The 23,770-nt window shown below is 45.3% G+C and overlaps 2 protein-coding genes across 3 annotated transcripts in view; both read right to left on the bottom strand.

The window, feature by feature from the left end:
* The window catches only part of LOC143423394 (facilitated trehalose transporter Tret1), a 138,151-nt gene extending 116,156 nt beyond the window's left edge, over positions 1-21,995 (bottom strand). The window contains exons 1-6 of one of the 2 annotated variants that reach the window (XR_013101826.1): positions 21,670-21,995; positions 12,092-12,281; positions 11,824-11,995; positions 11,461-11,733; positions 10,541-10,849; positions 6,582-8,755 (exon numbers count right to left, since the gene is read on the bottom strand). Coding sequence is in view for 1 of the 2 variants with exons in the window: in XM_076894693.1 (XP_076750808.1) it covers positions 8,330-8,755; positions 10,541-10,849; positions 11,461-11,733; positions 11,824-11,995; positions 12,092-12,281; positions 21,670-21,907 (1,608 nt within the window). In the remaining variant the exon portion in view is untranslated. Of the gene's footprint in view, positions 1-6,317; positions 8,756-10,540; positions 10,850-11,460; positions 11,734-11,823; positions 11,996-12,091; positions 12,282-21,669 lie in introns of those variants that run through there. The other variant, XM_076894693.1, reaches the window with a different exon arrangement.
* Positions 1,157-5,039, bottom strand: LOC143423405 (26S proteasome non-ATPase regulatory subunit 2). Its single transcript, XM_076894711.1, has 14 exons — positions 4,995-5,039; positions 4,547-4,905; positions 4,306-4,482; positions 4,055-4,241; positions 3,683-3,982; positions 3,522-3,604; positions 3,215-3,447; positions 3,013-3,151; positions 2,812-2,932; positions 2,535-2,737; positions 2,372-2,462; positions 2,014-2,301; positions 1,757-1,951; positions 1,157-1,701 (listed from the first exon to the last, which is right to left on the bottom strand). The coding sequence occupies exons 2-14, from the start codon at positions 4,885-4,887 to the stop codon at positions 1,492-1,494; spliced, it is 2,568 nt and encodes an 855-aa protein (XP_076750826.1). The 5' UTR covers positions 4,888-4,905; positions 4,995-5,039; the 3' UTR covers positions 1,157-1,491.
* Positions 21,996-23,770: the final 1,775 nt, after the last annotated feature.

Genomic DNA, 23,770 nt, shown 5'->3' with positions numbered 1-23,770 from the left:
CGACGGTACAAGAAAAAAAAAAAGAAACCATTGAAAAATACACGCTCTGCGGTGCGGGCAATATAGAGATATGTAAAGGATGAATATACATATACATATATATATATATCACAAACGTGTCCATATGTATTTGGATAAATAAAAAGTTATCTTAATCGAGAAATGTGTGGAACGAAAAAAGACGAAAAAACCAGTTGTCAGAGCCAGTTGTTCTATTCCCTTCGAATACGTCAGGCGGCAAGCTGAATACGCGAGAGGAAGAGCGCGCGTACGTCGAAATAGAGTGGTTGAATCTGATTGTTTCGGGGATGAGAATGGGAAATGTTTCCAATTTGGCGCGAGACTGAGAATACAGACGGAAGACTTGCTCGTACCTTCGAACGAGTAAGAAAGTCGCGTTTTAGTTTTACACTTCGCCTCTTACCCTAAGTCATACGTGCCTATATGTAAAAATGTCGGCGGGCATTTCCGAACACTGGAAGCCGTTCAAGCTCTTTCGACGAGACGCGCGTCGCGTACGTCCGCGCAATGGTCCTGGAGTGTTACCTCGTGGCTATCGTTCACGAAAGGGAATGGAAACGTGCTCCATGATCTTGTGCAATATCAACTCGCGAGGCTAAGAGAAAGGGAAAAATTACACGAAATATATCAGAGATATTAAGTGACCGTGCACTCCGCGTAATAGAGTATACTCTATATCACTTGCGCGTATATACTCGTACCGAGGAAACCAAAACTATCAGAACCAATAAACTGCAATATCTATCTTTCATCTGCAGCGTTCTACCAATGGAAGTCGAACGAATTACAGATTTTGACACGGAGCTGTGTAAAGTGTTTCTCGTCTTCTCTTCAGGACCTTTTTATTACGTCCTCCTTTTGTACGTTCTTTACTCTCATCGCGTTTTGTTTTTTACTTGCGTTTTGAATTTTTCCGTTTTGTTTAATCGCGTTCTCTTTTAGTTCCCAGTAGACGAAAAGTCATACGTTTTAATATTCGACGATCGATCCTTAAACGACTCTTACCGTGACCACTCTCAGATCATGGTGCATCGTTATCTTCCACACCCTACAATACGAACCAATGTACGTTTCTGTTGTATAGAACACATTGCTTCCGCTAGTTCCCCGACTTAAAATAAACGCAAAACCCTAAACGTTCTTATCGTCGTCGGAGTGATGCATTGCGAACGCGTGTGGTTACAGAGATTCGTCGAATGTACAAAATTTCTTTTCTACGTTTTCTCTCGGAACAGTTTACTTCTATCTTTTTTATTACGAAACTACATAGAAAATTATAAAGAGTGCGATGCGTCGCATAAACGACTCGTCGTTCCCGTTTCGGTTCCTAGGAAGTTCTACGCCTTGCATAAATACTAACACTAAAGTTCTGTCGACCATGTTTCTTATTACTATCTCGTGAAATAAAGAAACCATTTTTGTCCCAGCGTTGCCTTTCGCAATCCAGCGTTACTTTATTGTCCACCGTATCTAGGAAACGTTCCGCTTCTCTCGAAGGATCACGAAACCCTCGAGAACGCTGGACAACGCCTCGTACTCGTCTAGAACGAGCTCCGCCCTTTCCCCAGAAGGAAGCAACGTCGGAGTCGTGTGAACGTATCCACCAGAGATAGACTTAGGATTGCCAGCTTTGCCCACGATGTCCACCGACGCGCCAATCCTTACAGACACTGGTAGACTCTGTACGAAACCATTTAGTTTACCTCTGTACATCCGTCCATCGTAATTCCTATACCTGCAAGTTCTCATCCAAAGTGACCAACCACCTAGGTTCCATTGCAAGCGCCAGACAGTACATCAAATAATGAGATTTCGCCAAAATGAGATTCCGACAGTCAAGGAACGTTACCAGGACCACCAGCAATCCAGCCAAGGCTGCTCTGTCCAACACTTTGGAGGCATACCGCATCGGGGATATGGACAAGGTGCCCTGACAGAGAATTTATAATAAAATTCAAGTAATTGATACATCAGTTGGAAATGATCGAGTACTTTGCCAAGATGCACAAGACCCTGGGAAATTCGGACGAGAAACAGATGCGTGGGAGTCTTCGCGTGGTAACAGGCCAATTGCCTCAACATGGTGGCCAGCCGCGCGTTATTCGTCCCAGCACCGACCAGACCAAGAGCAAAGATCGCGTTATTGGCTACGATCGGGTCGCTGTCGTGGCTGTACTTATTTAGAACGTCCAACACTGATAAATCCGGATTTGACAAGGATGATAAGCCTAGAGCCAGTGGCATTGCGCGCCTTGCAGATATGGAACCGTATCTTCCAATCTGAAAAAGTAACCCTTCGTGGAAATTGACATTTCTTTTATTAATGTCTTCTGAAGGATTTCCCCGTCACCTGGCCAAAGATCCTGGAGTTTTCTTTTCCTTCTCCCAGACCAACTGCTGCGACACCCAACGTGGCTATAGCCTGCGACGACCCAATCTCCCTTGAAAAATCCAATAGGAATTAGAAAACGATTAGCAACAATTTAGTATCAAACGAGAAGTTCGAAGAGTACATTGATTCTCCACTATTTTCTTCCGACTTCTCCTTCGTTCTTTTATGGGTGGATTCGATACTTCGAGATCGTTGATCGCAGCAGCTGGCCACAGGAGTGTTAGCAGGAGTCTCGGCAACACTTTCGCCATTCCCAGGCTCCGAGCAGATTCGTAGCAGCTCTTGAACGATCAACACATCTCCTGTGCCAGCGTACGCGCACACCTAACACCAGTATCGCATTACATTATTTGATCGCATATATTTACAATTTTTATTTCCATAAAAGGGACATTTGCCTGTAACATAGTTTGCGCGGTAAGTTTGTAGGATTCAGGTAAGACCTCGAGTGCGGCTGAAGGAGCTTCAATACCATCGCGACAGCTCATGTATATCATCCCCAATGCTAGTGGTAAAAATCTATGAAACCAAGACGGAAGGAACCATTTTTCGTGAGTCCATTATATAAACGCGTTGAATAAATGCATGGTTCTTCCAACCTCGAGTAGGTACTAGATAATTTCTGAGGAGTGAACTCTAGCAGCGTCTGCAGAAGAATCGAAGAAACATCAGCCTCCGCCGAGCCAACATTTATCAACCCTATCGCGATCGCAGCCAAGGATACGACTTCCATGCTACCTAAATGTCATCATCGATCGCTGAAAAAATCTTATCTCATGCATTAATCATCCGCAAACGTACTTCCTTCGTCCACCAGAACCCCAGTTAGGAGATCCGTGACATCGGACCTTTGCGAGCCAGCGTATGCCAAGCCCAGTCCCAAAACAGCACCGATTCTAAGCGTGACGTCAGAATACACGTAATCGCTGAGGAGCGCCAAGGCTGGATCGCATTCGTTTCGAACACCGCAGTTAACCAACCCTATGGCAAGCAAGGCGCCAGCTTTGATGTGATTATCGTTCGTGTATAGATACCTGCGAGGTAAACGCATTCTCATTTCATAATCATTTATCCGTAAATTATCGTTTCATTACGATAAGAGATTCACTTGTCGATCGGTACCAGACCACCGTCCACGTCCCACATATGTATCAGTCCCAAGGAAGCGGTCGCCGAGAGCATTCCGTGGTCCTACCGAATAATTTCCGATCGAAATTTATTTCGTTTGAAAGTCCGTTTAAAAGATCGCGGATATCCTCCTATAAGAACCTTATTTTTGTAAACCCAAGCTTCCGCAGTGTTCGCCATTAGCTTATCCTCTCCGAAGCCAGCGTGAACGAAAGCGGAAACGAAGCTGGCTGCCAGATTAGCCCTGGCCGAGTCGTGATCCGCGCGTCTCGACGTATTACCTTCCAGCCAGGTCTTGTAAATATCGTCGGGAAGTTTCGGTTCTAGAATATCGAGTTCCCTCGCAAGTAAGTGAAAGTGGTTATTAACGTGACTGTTACTTAGGATCGTTTCGATATCCTTCGCATCATCTCCTTGATAATCCTTCTTCAAGGGGTTCTCCTAATCGCAGGATTGAATTTTGTAAATGCATAAATAGGGTTTCGTAAGTAAGGATGAAACGAGTTTGACTACCCTTTGTCTAACGAGAATGTACGCCAATTGTTTTCGTATTAAGGGGTCAGGGCAGGTAGAGAGGCACTTGTGCACGAGGTCCGAGTCTCCTAATTGAAGAGCCACTAATGTCGCTTTGCAATATTCGTGGAATCGCAAATAGTGATCAACCACAGTTTGCAATATTTGTCTTCTCTCTGTGTCCTCGCTGCTCATTTGAATATCAGACAAGACACCATCTCACTAATGAAATAATTAATTAAATAATTCACCTGTAGGCTGCACAGCCTTCCAAGTACCGGCAAACCCTCTTAAAGTTTGTATTATCCAAGCTATCGTTTAAATAATTCAATTGATCGATCTCCAGACATAAATCGCAGCCAGGTATCTCCGCGTTGTGTTTCATATCGAACGTTATGATACTCTTCACCAAAGGGGTGAGCTCTTTCCTGTCGCGAGAAATGATTTTTGAACATCTGACTTACGAACGTTTCCATGCGCGTAACACAGTACTTTACACGATTCTCGTCTTTGACGGGCGCGTTCGTCCACTCGTCCACGATTTCAGCTTCGAGCTGTCTGACGTACTCGTGACCCCATTCTCCAGGGCTCGTCACCTCGCCCTGGATGCAATATCGAAGGCACTCCTTGGAACCTTGCGTCGCCCCCGCCATCGAGAGCACGCTCAGCACTTCCGCGAACTGACATCTCACGTCCTTCCGTTGGATTCTCTTGTAGGCATCCTTCATGTCGCTATAGGAGCATTTCAGATATTTCAGAGGTTTCGGTACGGAAGTCATCGAGGTGGTTGAGGTTTGCATCAGCAGACGAAGTTGGCTCAGAGACAGCAACATCGCGTTCTCGTCCTTTCCCTTCAATTTTCATTGGAAAGTATCATATACATTTGTTAAGTATCTAATTTCGATTTAGGATAATTTAGCGAATTTATTGTTGTTGTTACTATTAGTACGTCGACCAATTGCAACAATTCTTCTTGCAATCGCGTGTCTTCTTCGTCCTTCAAAAAATTTTGTTGGTTAAAAATACGAGATGAATAAAAATTTTGGTATTTTTGAGGCAATTAGTAACACGGTTTACCATTTCAGACACCTTTTGCTGTCCAACTTTAGTCATCGTTATAGCCATCGTCTTAGCTAAGTCTTTAATGATTTATCTTCAACGCGAAATTATTTCTTTTTATTGAAATACCTAACAACACGATCTCGATATAATATTAGAGAATCGATCGTCATCTTTTTCGCTTGTCAAATGTGTGCTCGAACTTCAGTCTCTACGTCTGACTGAAACCGACTCGTACCACTAGAACGTTGGGTGGGACAGTTTATGGTTTAATAGGTTTGGGAGGTAAAAAATAAATATTTTCCCTTCGTACTTCGTGCTAATACTTGAAAGTTATAATTTATTGAGTTGTAACAAAAGTATTTATAGTAATTACACTATACAAGTAATGGATAATCGATATATACATATACAGTCGCGTCGGTTGACGATTCAAGTGGAAAATATATATATATATATATATAATTAATATAATGTTATATCTCTGGAATATCGTCAATTAGATGTTACCAAACAACGTAATTTCCTTTGTACCCTGGTCTCTCGTTGCTTCGTACGCAACGATCGCGTGGAGAATCGTTATCGTCTAATTGTACATCGCTTAAAAGGCCCCACGAGCAACGCGCGTTTCTTCGGTTTACTTTTTCCCATCGTGGGCACAATTTTTTTTCTCCTGCCGATTCAAGTGGAAATTCCGTACCACCGGGTAATTCGAACGCGATCGACGTACCGTGACTTTTTCTCTCGACTTCAGTCTCCGCGTGTTACACGCAAGCATATCATAGGGAACAGTATTATTGCGCATTGAGAAGGAGGAACATCTCAGGAAGTATTGCCGAAGAGTCGCGAATGGAAGCCGCCGCATTCGCGCGAGGAAAAGTCGATATCTCTAAAAAGAAAAGCCACGATTTCACGTATTCGAGAAACTCTAGCGTGAACGATGTCTTTCATATCCGTCGCGGAATAGAGCCTTGATAAAAACACCGACCGAGACGCTCAACTTTTCATCGCGCTGAATATGCATGGGATGACCGACTTCCAATGTTAAATCGGTATACATACCACCATACGACCAGCGTATTCATATTTCTTTCCCTTTTACTCGGATTTGTTTCTCTTCGCTCTTATTTTTCTCAGATTTTATATCTACGATTGTCCTTAATTCGGTTCCTCGTTTAAGAGAACTATCAATTTTATTGACTCGTTTCATTTTCCGTACGCATAGAATCCAATAATATATACATACATTACATTAGGCTAGATCGATTTTTCTTCTGCCTCGAGGATATGTCACGCTCGATTAAATCGAACATCGATATGTATCTCTCTATTCGTTCTACTGGTCTACGTTTAATACGTTTGGCACATCCTCTGTAGAGTTACCGCATAAATGCAAACGGAATACAACTATTATCGTTAATATTTTTCCTACCGCGAAGCTTTCAACGACCGTTTCCCTGGATGCCACCTGTGTCAGAAATAAGTACAGACGTTACTGAATCGCTCCGAGGTTTATTCACACGCGTCAATCAATTATTGAGTCCGTTGAGTCGTTCAATACGATTCGTGTGCAGTCATACGAAATTGATGCGCGACTGACACGTGTAAATAGATCTGAAACGATAGAAAACCGGACGCGCCTGGCCAAGAGATATTAGAATCGGTATTTCAACGATACTCCCGTAAAAATGGCGTTAAGGTCGGTATAGATACAATGGTGAACATTATGCTGAATAAACTATAGCGTTTAAATCTAAAGTAAAGTATCCGCGCGAAATGCTCTATGCAATTCGGAAGTGAAATGGCTGAGAAGAGATACTAGGAAGAATAGTCTATAGAAAGAAAGAAATAAGTATGTACACCAGCGATAGAACGTATCGATTCGGTTCGATCCTCGTCTACGATAGAACACGCTACTTTCTCGTTCAAAACGAATCGTGGAATACTATAATTTCAAGGAATTACAGTCTTCGATCATGGAGACCCGGACCTCTTGGTTTCTTAGCTGTAGGAATCGCGGACGTATTACAATTTTTTTTTAAACCGGAAACAACCAATGTAGCACTTGCGGGAATCTGTCTTCAATTAGAATAATAGAATGATTAGAAGAGTACCAAGAAAGGAAGAGGCACGCGAGTTTCCACGAATCTTCGAACAAACGCGTACAAAAGAATAGGAATGTATTCTCTGTCTAATTATTGACTGAGCGTCATCTCTAATTAATCCCCCTAAATCGTCCCTAATCGCGACTAACGCGTCTCGATCACAGAATCTCCGTTGCTTAGCGCGATATCTGACGAGCGGCTCGAAAAATTCCAACTGCGTTGTTTTTCTTTTCTTTTTTTTTTCCTTTTTTTTTCTTACTTTTTTCTGTTCCTCTCCGTTTTACGCGAGCGCGTCTCTCGCTAAACAGATAAAGATCGATCGTATCCGCGGAATTTCCACGTGCAAACTGCTCATCATTTTTACCTTAAGAAACGTACGATTTCAATAGAAGCTCGAACGAGTATTGCTGACAAATTTTTATTCACCTCGTTTGGTTTTTTCGCAATTTTTTTTCATTATTTACTAATGACTCGTTTGCGATTCTTCGAGCGGCAGTTCTACGCGAGCTACGATCGATCCAGCGGGATTACGCATTGCGCGATTCTTCATATTGCCGTTACAGTGGAACTCGTCCTCGCGATACGCGCGTACATCCGTTAAAATTATTAAATATTATATAAACATTACGTACAAAGGATAGGACGCGTAGATCGAACAGCTAACGCTTGTCAGGAAATAAATACCTTTAGAAACTAGTATTGCGCGGACGTGGCGAGAAGCGGGACAAACGATCCATCGAAAATTTATCTAGCGTACGAGAAGATCGGAAAAGCAATCCTCGACTAATTTACAGCCTCTCCCGATTGGTCCCGTTTCCCACGGCGTTCTCCGTTCAACGATAACAATGATATCGCGTATCGAACGCACGCGTCTCGCTTATTGCATACGCGTACACCTAAAATCGCGAGCCTTAACGCTTACATCTGTTAATCCTAACGTTGAAAAAAAAGAAATATATATATATATGTAGAGTCCACCTGGAGGGGATCCAGTATCGTGATCCACGATCTTTGGCAGTATAAAGACGCGCTTATATAGATAAGAATTAGGAAGAATATGAACGGTTCGACGAAGGAGAATCGCGATATGAACCGGAACCGTAATACTGATTCAGTGTTTGCTCGAACCGCCGAGATCGATGTGCTCGGTGTTCTTCACTCCGTTCAGCTCGTCCTGGATCTCGTTCAAGCTCTTGCCCTTCGTCTCCGGTAACACCAGCACCGTGAACAGCACGCTGATGAAGCAGAAGACGCCGCATATCCAGTAGAGCATGTAGTTGCCAAGCATTGCCTGCAGGTTGCTGGCGAACTTGGTCATGATGAACGCGAACAACCAGCAAATGCACACCGTGATGCCGGAGGCCTTCGATTTCACGTTCGACGCGAACATCTCACCCATCACGGTCCACGGTAACGGACCCCAGCCGACGCAGTACGTCGAGATGAACACGATAAGAGATAAGATCGGCAGGAACTGGAAGCTGCTCACGTCTGAATGTAGTTCATCTTGGAGGTACAAGTAGAGGCCCAATGCGCCCTGGAAACCAACAAACGAGGATCGTGAATCAACGATGAATTTTTCTATTTTCTTAACTAACGAACGTTTCAAGGAAATAGAGAAAGATTTGCCGCGATTAGGTAGAGGTAGCTAGTCGTTAACGCGAGAAACGCGTAATCGTTCGATCGATGAATTGCTAATTCACCGGTGCGATCGATTAACCGCGTTCCATAAATTCCTGGACAAGATTCGCGTCCCGGCTCATGTATTTTCAACATCAATCAGCCGCGACGTTATGAAATTTAGATAACACCGTCGCAAACTCGCGGAGCGAAGATCGATTCCGCGTACACGCGCGTACGTAACGCGAGGCATTGACATTGATCACGCCGGATCGGTGCAACAATCTACGAGCACCGATAATTAACGACTCGGCCTCATAATTCCAGACACGTGAAGTCATCGCAATAGCGGACGTTTTCTGTTTACGGAAATTCTGACCCAACAACCAATGCTTCCACGGGGATTCCTCTGAATCAAGGATTAAAAAATCGAACGCGAACACGCTTCCGTTCCGTTCGTTCGAGGCTGTTTTAACTGATCTTTTTTTTTTACGATGTACAAATGAAAACTCGAAATTCGAGTTTCACAAATGATTCGTCGTCGGAGGGAGCGCACGGAGGATTCAGTGGAAACCTGAACCGGAGTAAAATTGGAGAAAAGTGTTACGAGATCGATAAATACGATTGGTCGGGTGCTCTCGAAACGCGTTGAGATCCGTTAAAACTGGGTGCAACGGGTGAAAAAGAGGAGATGAGCGAAGGTTGAGGAGCAACCGACCTCGATGCGGTACCGATACATGTGCCCGTGTTGCACAGGTGGAATGCGGTGCGCATCGGAAGTACGTCCACGTATATTCGCGAGGTTACATAAATCGATTTGAATGGGCGGCCGCAAGGCCGCGATCGATTTGTTGCCGCTATTTTGTAATAGCTGTGAAACGTACACGATGGCCAGTGGATCAAGGACGTGAAAAGTGCATTCGGACCGCGATGCAACGCGGACTCGTTGCGAAACAACTCTCTGTCTCGTTAACCGATCGAATTATCGCGTTCTGATTCCGATTAGAAATTACTAGGCTCGTGCGAATTTTAGCGTAGCTACCAATTGCAATTTAGATACTATTTAGAAAATGAGGTCGCGATTTAAATGTCGGACGAGGACCGTATCCTCGAGTCGCGTGGAACATAAATTGGAAGAAATGGATGCGAGTCGCGTGGAACGAATCGATTAAACGTCAGCCTAATTCGAACGATTTCGAACTAAACGATCGTTGCCTCACCTGCAAATCACTTAGGAAATACCTGAAACATGCCGCGTCACGTAACACGATTAGGTAACAGGTCGAGAAACGCGATCGCGTGATCGTCGAAGAACAATGCGACGATGCTGTTTGACAATTAAGCCGACCAAAAAGTGCAAGCGTAACAGTACGCTAGAACGATTCTCCCTCTAATGTCAGCCGGCTACCGTGTACAGCTTGGCGCCATTATTCGATGCTTTCAAGCGGAAAATGTGATTTTATGGAAACCTCGCGAGTGGTTAAGGGTAGTCCGGAACATCCTGAAACTTGCCCGATAATACTTTTAATTTGACTCGAACACTGGCGTTCGTGTTTACCACGTCGTTCCGGTTCACCGAATTTCAAAGAATAGTTTAAAACAGTGACGCAAGTACGATGGCACTTCCGCGCCACGTGTAAACGAGGTCTTCATTACCACGCGTTCAGATAAAAATGCATTTGTTATACGATCGTAAACTTACCAAGCTGAGAACCTCGCCTATGCCGGAGAAGATAAGCAACATCTTCCTGCCAAGCCTGTCAACGACAATCGGTGTTACACCAGAGGCGATCACCTGAACAACACCGACGATTATGGTCGCCACTGCACTGGCCAGCGAGGATTTCGCGCTCTTGAAAATACTGTCCATGTAGAAGAGAACGATGTTAATGCCGCTGAGCTGCTGGAACGCGGCCATCACACAGGTGAAAATCAAAGCCTTGCAGTTCGACTTCACTTTGAACAAATCGGACAACTTCACCTCGTCCCTGAATGCCTCGTCGACAGCAGCCTTGATGGGAATCAATGACATGTTAGCGTTAGAATTAATATCGAATTTTTACCGAGGTTGATCGACGCGCGACGATCGGGCATTACGTTGGAGGAATGCCTCGAGCATTGGCGGATCAAGGAACGACCTTACCCCCGGCCTCGTTCAGCGAACGTGACCCGAACACCGATACGATAGTGCGCCTCTCCGCTGATGCTGCCTATCGTAACGCTCGACCATCGCTCGTTTCGATCATTTTTTTGGTAAAATTCCTGTGTTTATGGGAGACTCCACTTATCGCCGCTACGTTATCTTTTTCTTTCCCGATTCTGCTTACTTTTATCGTTCGACTCGCGGTTTTCTTTTTCTTTTCACTCTATATCGTTTCTATAGATACGATTATATTAATAATTCCGTGTTATCACCGTCACGCCATTAATCGACTCGCTCGACCCAGACGAGTCGAAAAATATTCGAACGTTCGTTGCGTTATCCTTTTTCAGGAGAGCACGGAAATAGCCAGAACTAGGCAGAAATAGTGCGCCCGGAGCCAACGGCCGAGAGATGGACCCCGATTCTAACAATAAGCCCGCGCACTCTATTTCGAACAATCTCAATGAACCCGCGATTACCTGCATTTCGTCTGCTTCTTTCTGCACGGCAGCTGGGGACTTGCTCCTCAACGTCGCCAAAGCCTTGATCGCTTCCTCTCTCTTGCCGACTTTGAGCAAGAAGTACGGTGACTCGGGCATCATCATGAAACTGACGAAGAAGATGATAGGCAGAATGCCGCAGAGGATCCAGAATACCAGGTAGGACACGTACGGGCCAATGGCGTACGCGTAGAGCAGGCCAAAACTGATGAACAACTGGAGGAACGACCCTACAGCCCCTCTGATGGACGTCTGCGTTCGAACACGAACGATAAGGTTAAAAAACATCGTCTCGCTAAACGAACTGGAGCCGAGCTAAGAAAGTAAAGAAACTACGTTTACCTCGGCGATCTCACCGCAGTACATGGGAACAGCCGTGAACGCAAAGGACAACGCGACACCGAAGATCAATCGGGCCACGTACAATTGAGCTACGACCGTAGTCGTCGCGATCAAAGCCCAGCCTATTGTGAACGGTACCACGGAGGATAGCAACGTCATTTTCCTGCCCCATCTGCAATGGATCGCGAATAATGGTTAGCCACCAGTAACAATCGCGAACCACGGTCTTCGTTCGACCAGGAGGATTCTACGAGACCAGACGACCTACCTTTCAGCCGCGTATCCAGCTATAAAACTGCCAACCATCGCTCCCACGGCGACCAACGAACCGGTCCATGAATTCTCCTCGGCGGTCATCAGTCTGCCCAAAGGATTGTCGACCGTAGTGGTGGTCAGCGCGCCCAATTTCGGACTAGTCCATCCTAGCATAGCTCCAGTCGCCACCACGCACAGGTTCGCTGAAAAAATGACGATAATAAATGCGACTGAACGCCTTTCGCGCTCGTCCACGTGCCTCGAGGGTACGTGTTCACGATTGGTTTAGTCTCGTTTCCGCGGGATGGAAAATAAACGCCGGAGACCGAGCCGATAACTGCGATTGCTAGACATTTTTTCGACCACGAACAGATCCATCGCGTCGGTCACGTTTCTACCCGTTTCCTCCGCTAATCACCGCACCACGCTCGTGGAATTATTTCTGCCGCGTCGTTGATAACATCAATTTGGTACAAGGAAAATTGAATCGAGGAATTTTTCCATTTCGATCCGGCTGAGAATCGCTTATCACACGTCTCTCTTCTCATTGATGGATTGCATAATTAATGCGGGTCGATAATCGTCGAGCGAACGACGGCTGTCAATCATTTATTAGAGATCTGTACGTGTGTAAGAAGATAGTATCGTCGTTGACGAGAAGCGATAGGGACGCGGCGATTGGTCTAATTGAAACGCGCCTGTTTTGCTTCCGCTTATCTGCTCATCCTCCCTTTTTTTTTACTCAATTTTTCCGTTTCTTCTCTTCTTCCAGAATCGAGTTCCTATCGCCGAGACGCGAAATCTAATCCATCCCATTATGCAACAACTCTAATCGCGTGCTAAAGGAGGAGGTGGAGAGACGGTGCGTTCTAGGATTGACTTTCCACCTTGTCGAAAGGTGATGATATCGTCAAGGTAATATCGATCGTAAAAAGAAACCCATTTCAAGACTAGCATAAATCGTCACGGATGTTAAAATATCTTTAAACGACGCAACACTCGATAATAGCTTGTCGTAATCGCGTTGTGAATTGTTTAAATTTACAATACACGTTGTTAATAAGCAAGCCATTAACGAACTGCACACGACGACACGTAAATTAGCGTGTAAAAAAAGAACAGAGATAAGGAAGGTAAAAACAAAACTGGCAGTTAGAGAATTACTTGTCGCGGGCTTTCTCGACGGAATCGTTGCGGCTAAGGCAAGGTCGGATAGTAAAGATTCGTGCAATTCGCGAAACTTGAGGGCAGCCTCTTCCGTCGAAACGCGATCCAAGGATCGGCGAAACGAGGGCGTTTCCGCGTGCGAACCACGGTTTTGCATGATTGCCAATTTTAGAGAGACAACGCTCAAGGACTCCGACACATCCGCCTCTGTGCGGAATACCAACGATTCCCCGCGAGAGTTGAAATCATTGAGATCACGGCTGTTCGCACGCGAACGTATCCAATAGCTCGTCGAAACGCTTCACGGAGAAATGGAAAAAATGGCTAATTTCAACCGCGCAGAAATAGTCTGGTTAAGATAATCCTTGGATGAAGCTTGATTAAACGAGAGCGCTCGATTATGTCAGAGACAATTGCCGAGACTGCCGGTTCTTCTCATCTTCCGTGGCGGTGAGAATTTCGTTGCCGCGTACGAACGTCGCCAGCGAGTCGAACGGGAAAGAAGATTTATGGGCGATTTGCGGTTTTTCCTTCGCGTGGAAAATAACCGGTTGATAGCTACGAATTTTCGTTCGACACGCGACGTCGCTAGGAGGTAAATATCTCGAGTCACGTTCGAAACAGGAAGAGACGGGGCCCGCGTACGGTCAAACGAAACGACGCGTTACGTTGCGCCCGAGTGCGGTTCAACCACTTTACGTAATCGGTCTTATATCATTGGATCGCGTGCGACACCGGAATGGGGAATAAAAATAATCGCGCGCGTTCCTCGCAACGAATCGCTGATCTCTGCGCGAAAATTGTTGCCGTTTCGCTTTATCGGCGGACTCTAAACATCGGCATCGAGCATTGCCGATTTCAGCCGAGAGGTTAACGATTCTACTGGAAGAGAACGAAGAAAAAGTGGGGAAGCAAACGGGTCAGAGGCTGGTTTTATTCAATTGAACACGAAAAGAGGTGAAAAGGAGACGCGTAATACGATAACAAACATTGTTACCGTCGATACCATGGTTTAATTACCACGAACGAACGCGCGGAAATAATATTCCGATAGAGGTTGTGTTTAAATAGAATGGGAATTATCATATTATCGAGTAAATTAAATCTCGTTGTATCTTAATAGAGATAATTAACGACTTCAACATCCACGAACAGTAATTACTGTCGCGGAGCCCCTACCATTACATCGGCTTGGAAAAAACGCACGATTACTTTCATCGATCGTAAGAGCAATTATCGCCAGCAAAATTATCGATCGTCCGATTCGACCTGCTCGTTAATTACTTTTCAGGACACCGTTCTCTATCGCTGTAAACACTCCAAGGGAAAATCTATTCTATCGATTTCATTAAGCGACAATGGTTTATCTGCGATGCTTTATCGAACCCGTTGTCCGATCGGCTTAAAAACGGGAAGAAAGAAAGAACCCAGAAGGGATGAAGAATCCTCGTTATCGACTCGCTTCCTCTGAATCGCGACCGGTATCGCGCGTTTCCTTTTAACCTAAATTTTCCTGACCAGTTAAACTCGTCAGAAGCGATGACTGGTGCTTGCTCACGGAACGGTGACAGTTGTAAATCTTTTGTTCGTTAGAACGCAATAAATCCACGCTTTGGCAAACATCGGGCAGATATCGATCCAAATACCTATTTCTCGAAGTAAACGCGCCTCCGTCAACATTACGTTTACACAACACTCCAGATTATATTAAATCATCGCGCACTTGAAAATCTTTATCGTGGCTACCTTCCACCAAACGTCCCTAATCGCGATACCAACCGAATGAATCACTGCTGCATGGATTATTTCCGCTGTTGTGACGCGCATCCACTGGGGTTGCTTCTTTCGCGTTCAATTCCGATCGCGACAATCGAATAGTTATCTAGATCTCCTCGGTGGAGGCAGTAGTTGATAAATTCATTTTTACCGATCTCCACTTTCGAAACAATGAAGTCACTATCGATGGTAATTACGATGGAACAACGATTATTTGTTTCCGACAATCGATTGCGAGACTCTTGAACCATTTCATTGGCAGGTCGAGAGATTAGACGAGACTCTAATTGCGACTGGACGGAGGAGAAAAAAAAACGCTAATTATTTAGTCAAACAAAAAGGAAACCAAGTTTTCCAACACGGGGATTTTCCGTGTAGATAAGAATTTTCATTAACTCGAGAATGGTTACATCATCGAATCATACGACATGCCACGATCTGGTATTCGGCAATGAAACTGAATCGTTGGGTGTCCCCGTTTTTAAGCAGAATCTAGATCATCTTGGGTCGAACTAAGACATTATCGTTGAGAAAATCATAGTTTAGAACCGATAGGATGTTTGAACGTTCATGATCTTCGGATCGTTCCGAGAAATTTCTAATCGTAAAATTGCTGATTCATCGATTTTTCTATTTTGTTTCTTTGGAGTCTACGCATCAAGATAAAGCGTATTTACAAACTATAGATCGTAGTAAACTGCGCATCGATCAGAGTATCTCCAATCATACTTATTAGCGAACTGTACGTCGTCGCGCAACTCGACCGATTTATTCACGCGACGCGATCAACTCTTTGGTCGTCTGCGAACGAATCACACCGTTCGAGACCGGTGATGGACCATTGAGTTCAATGAAACGAGTGAATGGAGCCTAATCTCGCGTCGCCTGTGGCTTTCGTTAGTGTAGAGTAGTAAAGAGAACGCAGCGCGAGGTCTTCGGGCACAATGACCGCTTAAATTGCATTGAAATTTCGACGATTACGGAGAAAGGCGGAGTTGTTTGCGAGCGTTGTCCGTCTAATCTTTCTCGAATGGATGGGAAACGAGAAAGTTTCCGATCGGACTCGACTCGCCCGGCTAATCGCGGTGAGATGGAAGACTGTCAAGTTTTACTTAATCGTGAAATTTTCGCGGAACTTATTCCCAGACAGTGTTAAATCGCCGATAACGAAGAAAGCTAGTGGGGCGTGATGTTTTTCAACGCGATATCTTTGAGAAACGTCACTGGTGGGTGGCACCGATTAAACATAACGTAAATACGAAATGAACGCTCATTTACGTTGCTCATCTGGCTACTTTTATTCGTTCTTATGGTTAAAAAATTGCAACGCCAAACGTAAATATTACTGCTCGTGGAGGCTCGATCGAGTGAAAGCAACCACAACGCAGCCTGATAACGAGTAAAATCCGGCCAGCCTCTCTCGATACAGCGGTTTTTGCCGCGATAACGGTTGACTTTCCTCCTTTCGTCGATTCCCCTATTAATCGTCGGTTGCTTGTAATAATCCAATAATAATCCACAAGGTTAACGAAGGAAAAATCTAAGAGCTTCGACAAGGAGAAGGCATATTTTCAAGACAAAAGATAGCCGATCTATAGACGTCACGATCTTTCTCGTCGATCGAAGCGATCGCTGATCGAATACCAAAGGAAAACTACTCCGTAGTGGCAATTGATTTATCGTGTTATCGGATCCGATAACGGGGGAACAGAAGCATTGTTATCGCCAACTTTTTTTTTGCAATCGACCCAAAATGATCCAAGAAATGCCACCGGTCAATTAGTATTCCTTTCGTTCGAAAGGAACATGTTAATTTATCTGAATTGACGCGATCGATATTTTTGCAGAGGGTTGTTGATACATTTTAGTCCCGAGCTTGATAAAGCTATTCGAGATACGTACGTATACCAATAATTGTAATGAAAATTATTATTAGCGGTGGCTCGATTATGCAAACACCGAGAGCCGGCGATAACCACGAACATCGCGATACTCGTTACGAAATTCATTCGATCGTTGTGTTTCGACATCGACGGCCACGAAATGAGAAACGTTTATCCGCGGCGTTATCGTGGAAACGGAGTTCGATTTTTGCGATCGGTAGATTCTCGGAAAATGTACTTGGCGCCATTTCGTTGCAACAATTTCCTTGTCGCGCATCGAAAACGTAACGTAATCATCCGTGACTCGTACCTATATAGATTTTTACTCGTTTCGTCATCGTACGAAACGAACGGAACTCGATAATCAGCTACTTGAAAACGAGCGCGTAGCCGAAATGTTGCGATTACAAGTGAATGAAAACGGCCAGACGTTGATTCAGACTCTCGACGGCGCCGAGAGATATTCGTGAGTGCTCGATCCGTTTCGGGGTTCAGGTGTTATCAAACTTAAAAGCTTCGGGATTTCGTTCGGTACTTTAGATGCTCTCGCGATATCGCGTTTACAAGCTTTTTCGATCGTCCACCGTCGTGGACTTCGATACTCCATCGTTCCTCTTGGCTCGCAAAAAATTCCAGAATTCGCTCGGCTGGAAACCGATCGAGCTACCTCGCGTTTTGAAATTTTAACGTCGCGGACATTTTCCAAGATAATAACGCGATCGATTCGTCACGCGTACTTTCGACATCGATTCCACTAGAATTAGTCGTTAGTCAAATAAAACGCGAGAAACCACGCTTCTAACTCTAATCAGCGATAATCGGTGCATTGAAATTCTCGGTCAGGATAAGATAAAATCGGAAAGGAACAGTCTCTGTTGCAACGAAGCCTCGTAATCGAACAATCGTTTACGGCGTACCACCAGTTCCTTTCGTACCGATAGCTAGATACGAAACGCGAGGTGCATGCGCGAATATCTCGCAGGAGGCTGTAAAGCCTCTTTAACGACCGAAATTTAACGATTTCGTCAAAACGAACGACTTCTTCGAGATAATTGCGAACCGAAAACGGCCACCAGTTACCATATAAGCGTATAGGAATCGCGGGAGAGCTTCACCCGTTCGAATTTTCAAACTTTCACTCGTTGAAACGCGCGAAACGAGCAGAAAAAAGGGGGAAAGCGATGTCGTAATGTCGTGTCGGGGGGCCGCAAAAGACTCCGTGTGCCAGTTTCCGGGGAAAAGTCAACCTATATAGTCAGCCGTGTTTTCTGCGAAACAAATTTGCCAGGTGTGCGCCACAGTTTTTCGTGGGAAAGGTTGTAGAACGAGAATCCACGGTGACAGATCCATACCTCTTCTTCGACACTGGTATCTATCAACGCGGATTTTCGCGTCACGTTGAACAAGCTTGCGGAGCGCCAACCTAAGCTCGCAGGCCATTTTTCATTCACGAAAAATCGCTCGTTTGTCACTTTTTAAATCCAGATTTCTCTGAAATATCGAACGTCTCGACTCTAGGTCAAACGGAAACGAATCTCGGATTATTAATCGCAGCCGTGATGTATCGGAGCTAGAGAGAAGGATAGTGCGGTCGAACACCGGGTACGAGGACAGCTCCGTGAAGGATAGCGAGGAAAGGACCGTGTCCTCGTACGCGGAGAATATTAAACGATTCGCATCCGGTGTTCGCCCGAATTCAATCTCGGCCATCGTTCGAGCAATCGCAGCCGGCTCGAACTACATCCTTATTAACTTTATCAGCGTAACAATTCGATCTTATAATGGACGGTGCCTCTTAATGCCATCGCTCGAAACAGCCGCTCTTTGCCCCCTTTCAAACTTCAAACGGACATTTGAACTCTAGAATTGATCGCGTGGAATTCAATTATACCCCGTTCGTTGCCTCGCCAACGTCGAACGTCGAAGGGAATCGTTTTAGTTCAAAAGATTGTTCGCGCTGTATCCCAGGTAGATAACGTCTCGGTGGCAAATGAATCCGGTACTCTTGGGAATTCCCAGGCGCTTCTGCATCGCGCGCACTTGGACCGAGATCCAGTTTAACCGCCTCATCTTCGCGCGGACTTCTTTCTCCGCAATTGCTTCCAGTGCCGAGCGAAGGCAAAAAAAAAAAAAAAAAAAAGATCCGGAGAACGAACGTGCCTCGAGTCACCTGCATATTTCCCCAAGTGACGTACGAGTCGATACTGCACGTTCGTTTTCCTTGTCCCGTTCCCACCTCGTTCGACCATATTCATGGTCTCCTCTGTTCTACCGCTAAGTGTTCGTTCAAAGCTTCATCGTGTCACGTGCGCAGAGAGAAATAAGTCTTCCGGTTGAATTTGTTCGCATCTCGACAGATTAGGCGGTAGACAGTTAATTATCAGTGTTGATCGTTTGCTAACGTGGTAGATGGACGACACTGTTTGATTTAGTGCGCGAACCCGACGTCAATGGGACAGATTACTTTCATGAAATGCCTTTACACGGAAATAAGTGTCGCAGTCAGGTTGATCCGTTGGAACACACACGTGCCGCAGTTCTAACGCGATCAATGCTATCTTATTTGCGATACTTGCAACGCGGAACAATCCCAGCGAGAGCGTGAAACGGCTGCGGAATTTATCGCGTGGTACAGCGGCAATAAATCCTGTTCGCCGCGGATATCTCGGGGACTGCACGCGATTTAATCCGATTTAGGGTCGATCCAGCATCGACGCTGCTCCACTCCTAATGAAACTTGACTGCGAATCCGTGTTTACTCGACTGGCGCAGCCGACAGCGCAACGCAATTTCGAGGGACTCTCCGTCCACCTACGCGCGGTTACGTTCCCGAAAAAAAATGGGATTAAACGAAAGTAGACGAATAAAAATGAGGGGAAAAAGACATTTCACGGTGTAATTTATGGACTAACCAGAGAATAAAATTGAATCGATACTCGCAGCATGGGGTACCGAGAATAGCTCGACGAAGCTGGCTACTTCGATCGTGCCATGTGACATTTAACAAACTTTGACGATTATTAATAAACATCCGCGACTGTTTATGCGACAGGAGAATTTTGGTTGGTAAAGAGACAGTATCGCTTGCTCGCTTTCGATTATGTTGCAAATCGATGTTGCGTAAACGTTACCAAGTCTCGGATTCGCGATTCATAAGTAACCCTTACTTTATTTACCATTCCTGCGTTTTCAGTCGCACACTCGTGACCGAAATAAATTCGATGCCTTACTTTCTGCCAAGAATTCTTAATATTTAACGCGATCAAATATATGGAACCTATATTTAAAGTTACATTTATTCACTTTTTGTCATTCGAAGTTTCGTCGGACGTCGCATGCCGTTTTATTTGTAACCAAAGTAGGATTAATTTATATATCGATAGCGATAATTAGGGACACTTTTGACACGTGCCACTTTAACGTAACTCTGTGTGCGCATTCAATGAACTGCTCGGTGCCAATCAATCGAATTCCGTTTAACACGTAGAGCCCGCGCGTATCGAGCCAAAAATCATTTTAGATCGTACATACGTGAACTCGCGCGAACGTCTGTTTATGTCGCTACTGTGTTTCGCGCGCGAACACGTCCACGATTTTTGATCGCCGATCAAAGATGTTCCATGCTGTCCTCATCGAACGTAAACGATTGTGTTTTATCCAACGATGATAATCACAATTGATAACTGCGATATCATTTTACGCGCAGCGTTCCCTCGAATCGGAGATCGAAGTTCGGCAGATTGCCTCGCCGGCCTCTTCCGCAAAGGGATTTCTTCAAAAAATCTTTTAAATCACCATGAGTCTGTTTAAAAAGTTATTCTTATCTGATATAAGAAAGTACTCTCTTTTGTTATCGTTATTTGAAATTAAACAATTTAACAAATAGACTAATTGGTACTTAACACACTTGGCATGCTTAAAAAAAAACTTTCCATTACTCATAATGGAACATAATGTTATATTTATCTAATCCGTAATTGTTGGAACGCGTACCGCTATCGATTCTATCGATAATTGCAGATGTAATTGCGAAAGTTTGGTAAATTTCCTTTTGCATCGGTTGGCCTCAGTTTTTCCTCATTTCTCTCGCGGCTTACGCCACATAAAGGTCCGGGAATCCCAAATCGCTGCGAAAATCGCGAAAAGACTCGCCACCTTCGACTCAGTCCATTCCGTAATTCATATTTACCGCGACAGTATAGCCGGTATTTCACTCTAATCCCGACTAGATAATTACTAAGCTCCCTATCAGTGTACAAACTCCAAACAGGATTATTCATGTATTCCCGTATCGATCCAAAAGACTGCAATAATTTTATCGATTCCGCGCGGTGTCTCGTGTCGACGTTCCACCCACGAGTATCCCAAGTGAAAACACTGTATATCGGAGTTGCATCGAAATCGCGAGGCTGGCCAACGAAAATGTGATCAGCACGCGACAAGACGCGTCGAAACTTTACTGACGTCCGTTCGTTCTATCTGTGCATACGATTCGTTAATGTCTCTGCTCGAGGCACGCGCGTTACCGTTATCTCCCCGACAATGTTTCTTTGCGCGTCAACGCGTGTATGCAACATCGCCCCGTTTAGCATACGCGGACGTCTATCGAACAAGTAGCTGCTGCTCGTTCCGTTACCGAAACCAAGTGACGAATTCAACTTGGAAAGATCGAACACGCGACCGTTGGTCCCCGCGGCTATAGCCCGTCAGCCCTCGACGCGCCTCGGCGATCGGGACGAATAGAAAGGGGTTGGTTCGGACTTACCTACTGCAGCAGCGAGGTACTGAGGGAGGGTCGAACCCTTCTCCGCCATTTCTGCGACACGACACTTCTCGTAGACACTGTTAGTACGATAGTCTGGTGAACCGGCACCAATCTCAGCTGGATATTTTCCAGGGGTGGTTGAATGGTACACCGCTGAAGTGGAACTCGCTGGTACAGGGCTATAGGCATACTCTTTATAGCGCCCCTCTATTTCCTCGTTGCCATGGGTGGGGGCCATTTCTCGCTCTCTCGCTCTCTCCCTCTCTCGGTCTCTTCGTGTTCCGCCGCGTGTTGCTCGCTCGCTTGCTCGCACGTGCACGTTCCGCTCGATAAACAGGCCGTCCTCCGCTCCCCTTCCTTCGCGCTTCCTACTCACGCTGTACACAGCCCCGAATCCTCTCGTCCTGTTCTCTAGCGCGCGTCCCGATCCCTCCAACCGGTCCCGAACCGCTCGACCCGAGGAACCTCTTCCTCGTCCACGGATTGGAAAATGCAACGACCGCACCGTCGAGTCCTCGACCCTGCAACCAGCAACGATCGTGTCAAGGTCGCGCGATCACCGATCGATACCGAGGGGGTTGAAACCGGCCACGCGCCGCCACGCGCGTCTCGCTTTCCATCGGTGGCCGCTCGCGTGCCCGCCGTCGCGATTTATTATACGTCCTCCGTCCTCGACTCTGCGTCTAATTTATTTCTACTAGCTGCTGCCAGTTTCTTGCCGCCTTCGTCGCGTAACGATCGATCGATCTACGCAAACGGATGCGAGCTCGCCGAGCTCGACGAGCTCGAATGAGAGCGCAGAGATCTGGTGCAGTTTGTTGTTCGATCATTTCAAGTGGTTAATGGTAATTTAACGTTGCCAGTGTTCGATCGATTCGATTACCACGGGGATCGTTAGGTTTAATTGAAGGAAATTTTCTTTTATCTTCGTTATCGTTGACGAATTCGCTATCTGGAGGATCAGCGATTCACCGGGAGACATTTTATCGTACAAGTTGTTCCTCGTGAAAGTAACGAGTTTTAGGAAGGGTGCGAAACGTTGGGGTATCCCTCCGTGAATTGATTCGTGCGATTCGGGTCAGAAGAAATTTTCCGCGCAATTGTTCTTATACGCAATTCACGTATGCAATAGGGAAATCAATAATACATTAAGCACGACATTCTCTTATCTGCAATAAAGTCTTGTTTAAGTGGCAGGAAAATAACATTCCGATGATGAGCGAATCGCGTGTATGATTTTCACAATAGTCGAGTGAAGGGTGACTCTTTGATTTCCTTGAGGAAGGTTCAGCCAATTCCTTGATTTCGATAAGCGTTGCATTGATAAATCTCTGACGAAACGTAATCTATTGAACGAAGCTTCGTAATGCTTTCGTCAAGGGTTTTTATCGCTTCGCGAATGTATGTCTTGATGTGTGTCAGATACCTCCACGTGTCCACGTGCCCATTGTACTCTTTTTTTTCGATCTGCATTATCCGTATCTAATATATCGTACTTTTCCGAACGTTTAATGCCTTTTTTGCGATCGAACGCGTATCTCTGGTGAAACAGCAGAAGATTAAATCGATCGATCGCAGTAGTCGGAGTGGTCTGCCCGTCTCTCGTTTCGTGACCCCAGCATCCGCCGGAAAAATCAATACCACGTTCTCCACTGTTCATGGTCCAGACACACACGTGTGCCAGGAGAGCAGCACGCGTGCAAAAGGGTTCGAGGGGAGCGAGGCAAAGAAAGAAAACTGGAATTATCGATGAAACAGGGGTTGCAAGGGTGCAACCGATCACTGTTGCAACGGTGTTACGTTGGAAACGTCTTTTTTCTTTGTTTTAAGGATAACTTCCGATAACGTATTCCAAATATCGTAATTTGTCAAGAGAAAGTTCGAAAATACGACACGACTGCACAAAGTACGTGGAAACTACCAGAGCAAGTAGATAAGGTCGTCTGCTTAGGAAGAATGCCGATTCGCAACTACTCGAGATCTGTGCCTCCTCCGAACTACGTAATTCGTCGGATCTAAAAAGACATCACTACATAGCCAGCAAGCGTTGCTAGTATTTTTAAGCGTGTTATTAGGAATGGTATAATATAAATTTAATTAC

The sequence above is a fragment of the Xylocopa sonorina genome, chromosome 5 (genome assembly GCF_050948175.1).
Source record: "Xylocopa sonorina isolate GNS202 chromosome 5, iyXylSono1_principal, whole genome shotgun sequence".
Classification (NCBI taxonomy): domain Eukaryota; kingdom Metazoa; phylum Arthropoda; class Insecta; order Hymenoptera; family Apidae; genus Xylocopa; species Xylocopa sonorina.
Note: the sequence above shows the minus strand (reverse complement) of the source record. Positions and strands in the feature narration are given on the sequence as shown.

Excerpts from the sequence above, each read along its gene's own strand:
- LOC143423405 (XM_076894711.1), bottom strand. The coding sequence starts at position 4,887 with ATGTTGCTGTCTCTGAGCCAACTTCGTCTGCTGATGCAAACCTCAACC. Across the intron at positions 2,738-2,811 it reads CCGCGCAAACTATGTTACAG|GTGTGCGCGTACGCTGGCAC; the intron begins GCAAATGTCCCT and ends TACTGGTGTTAG. Across the intron at positions 1,952-2,013 it reads GTCTTGTGCATCTTGGCAAA|GGCACCTTGTCCATATCCCC; the intron begins GTACTCGATCAT and ends ATTCTCTGTCAG.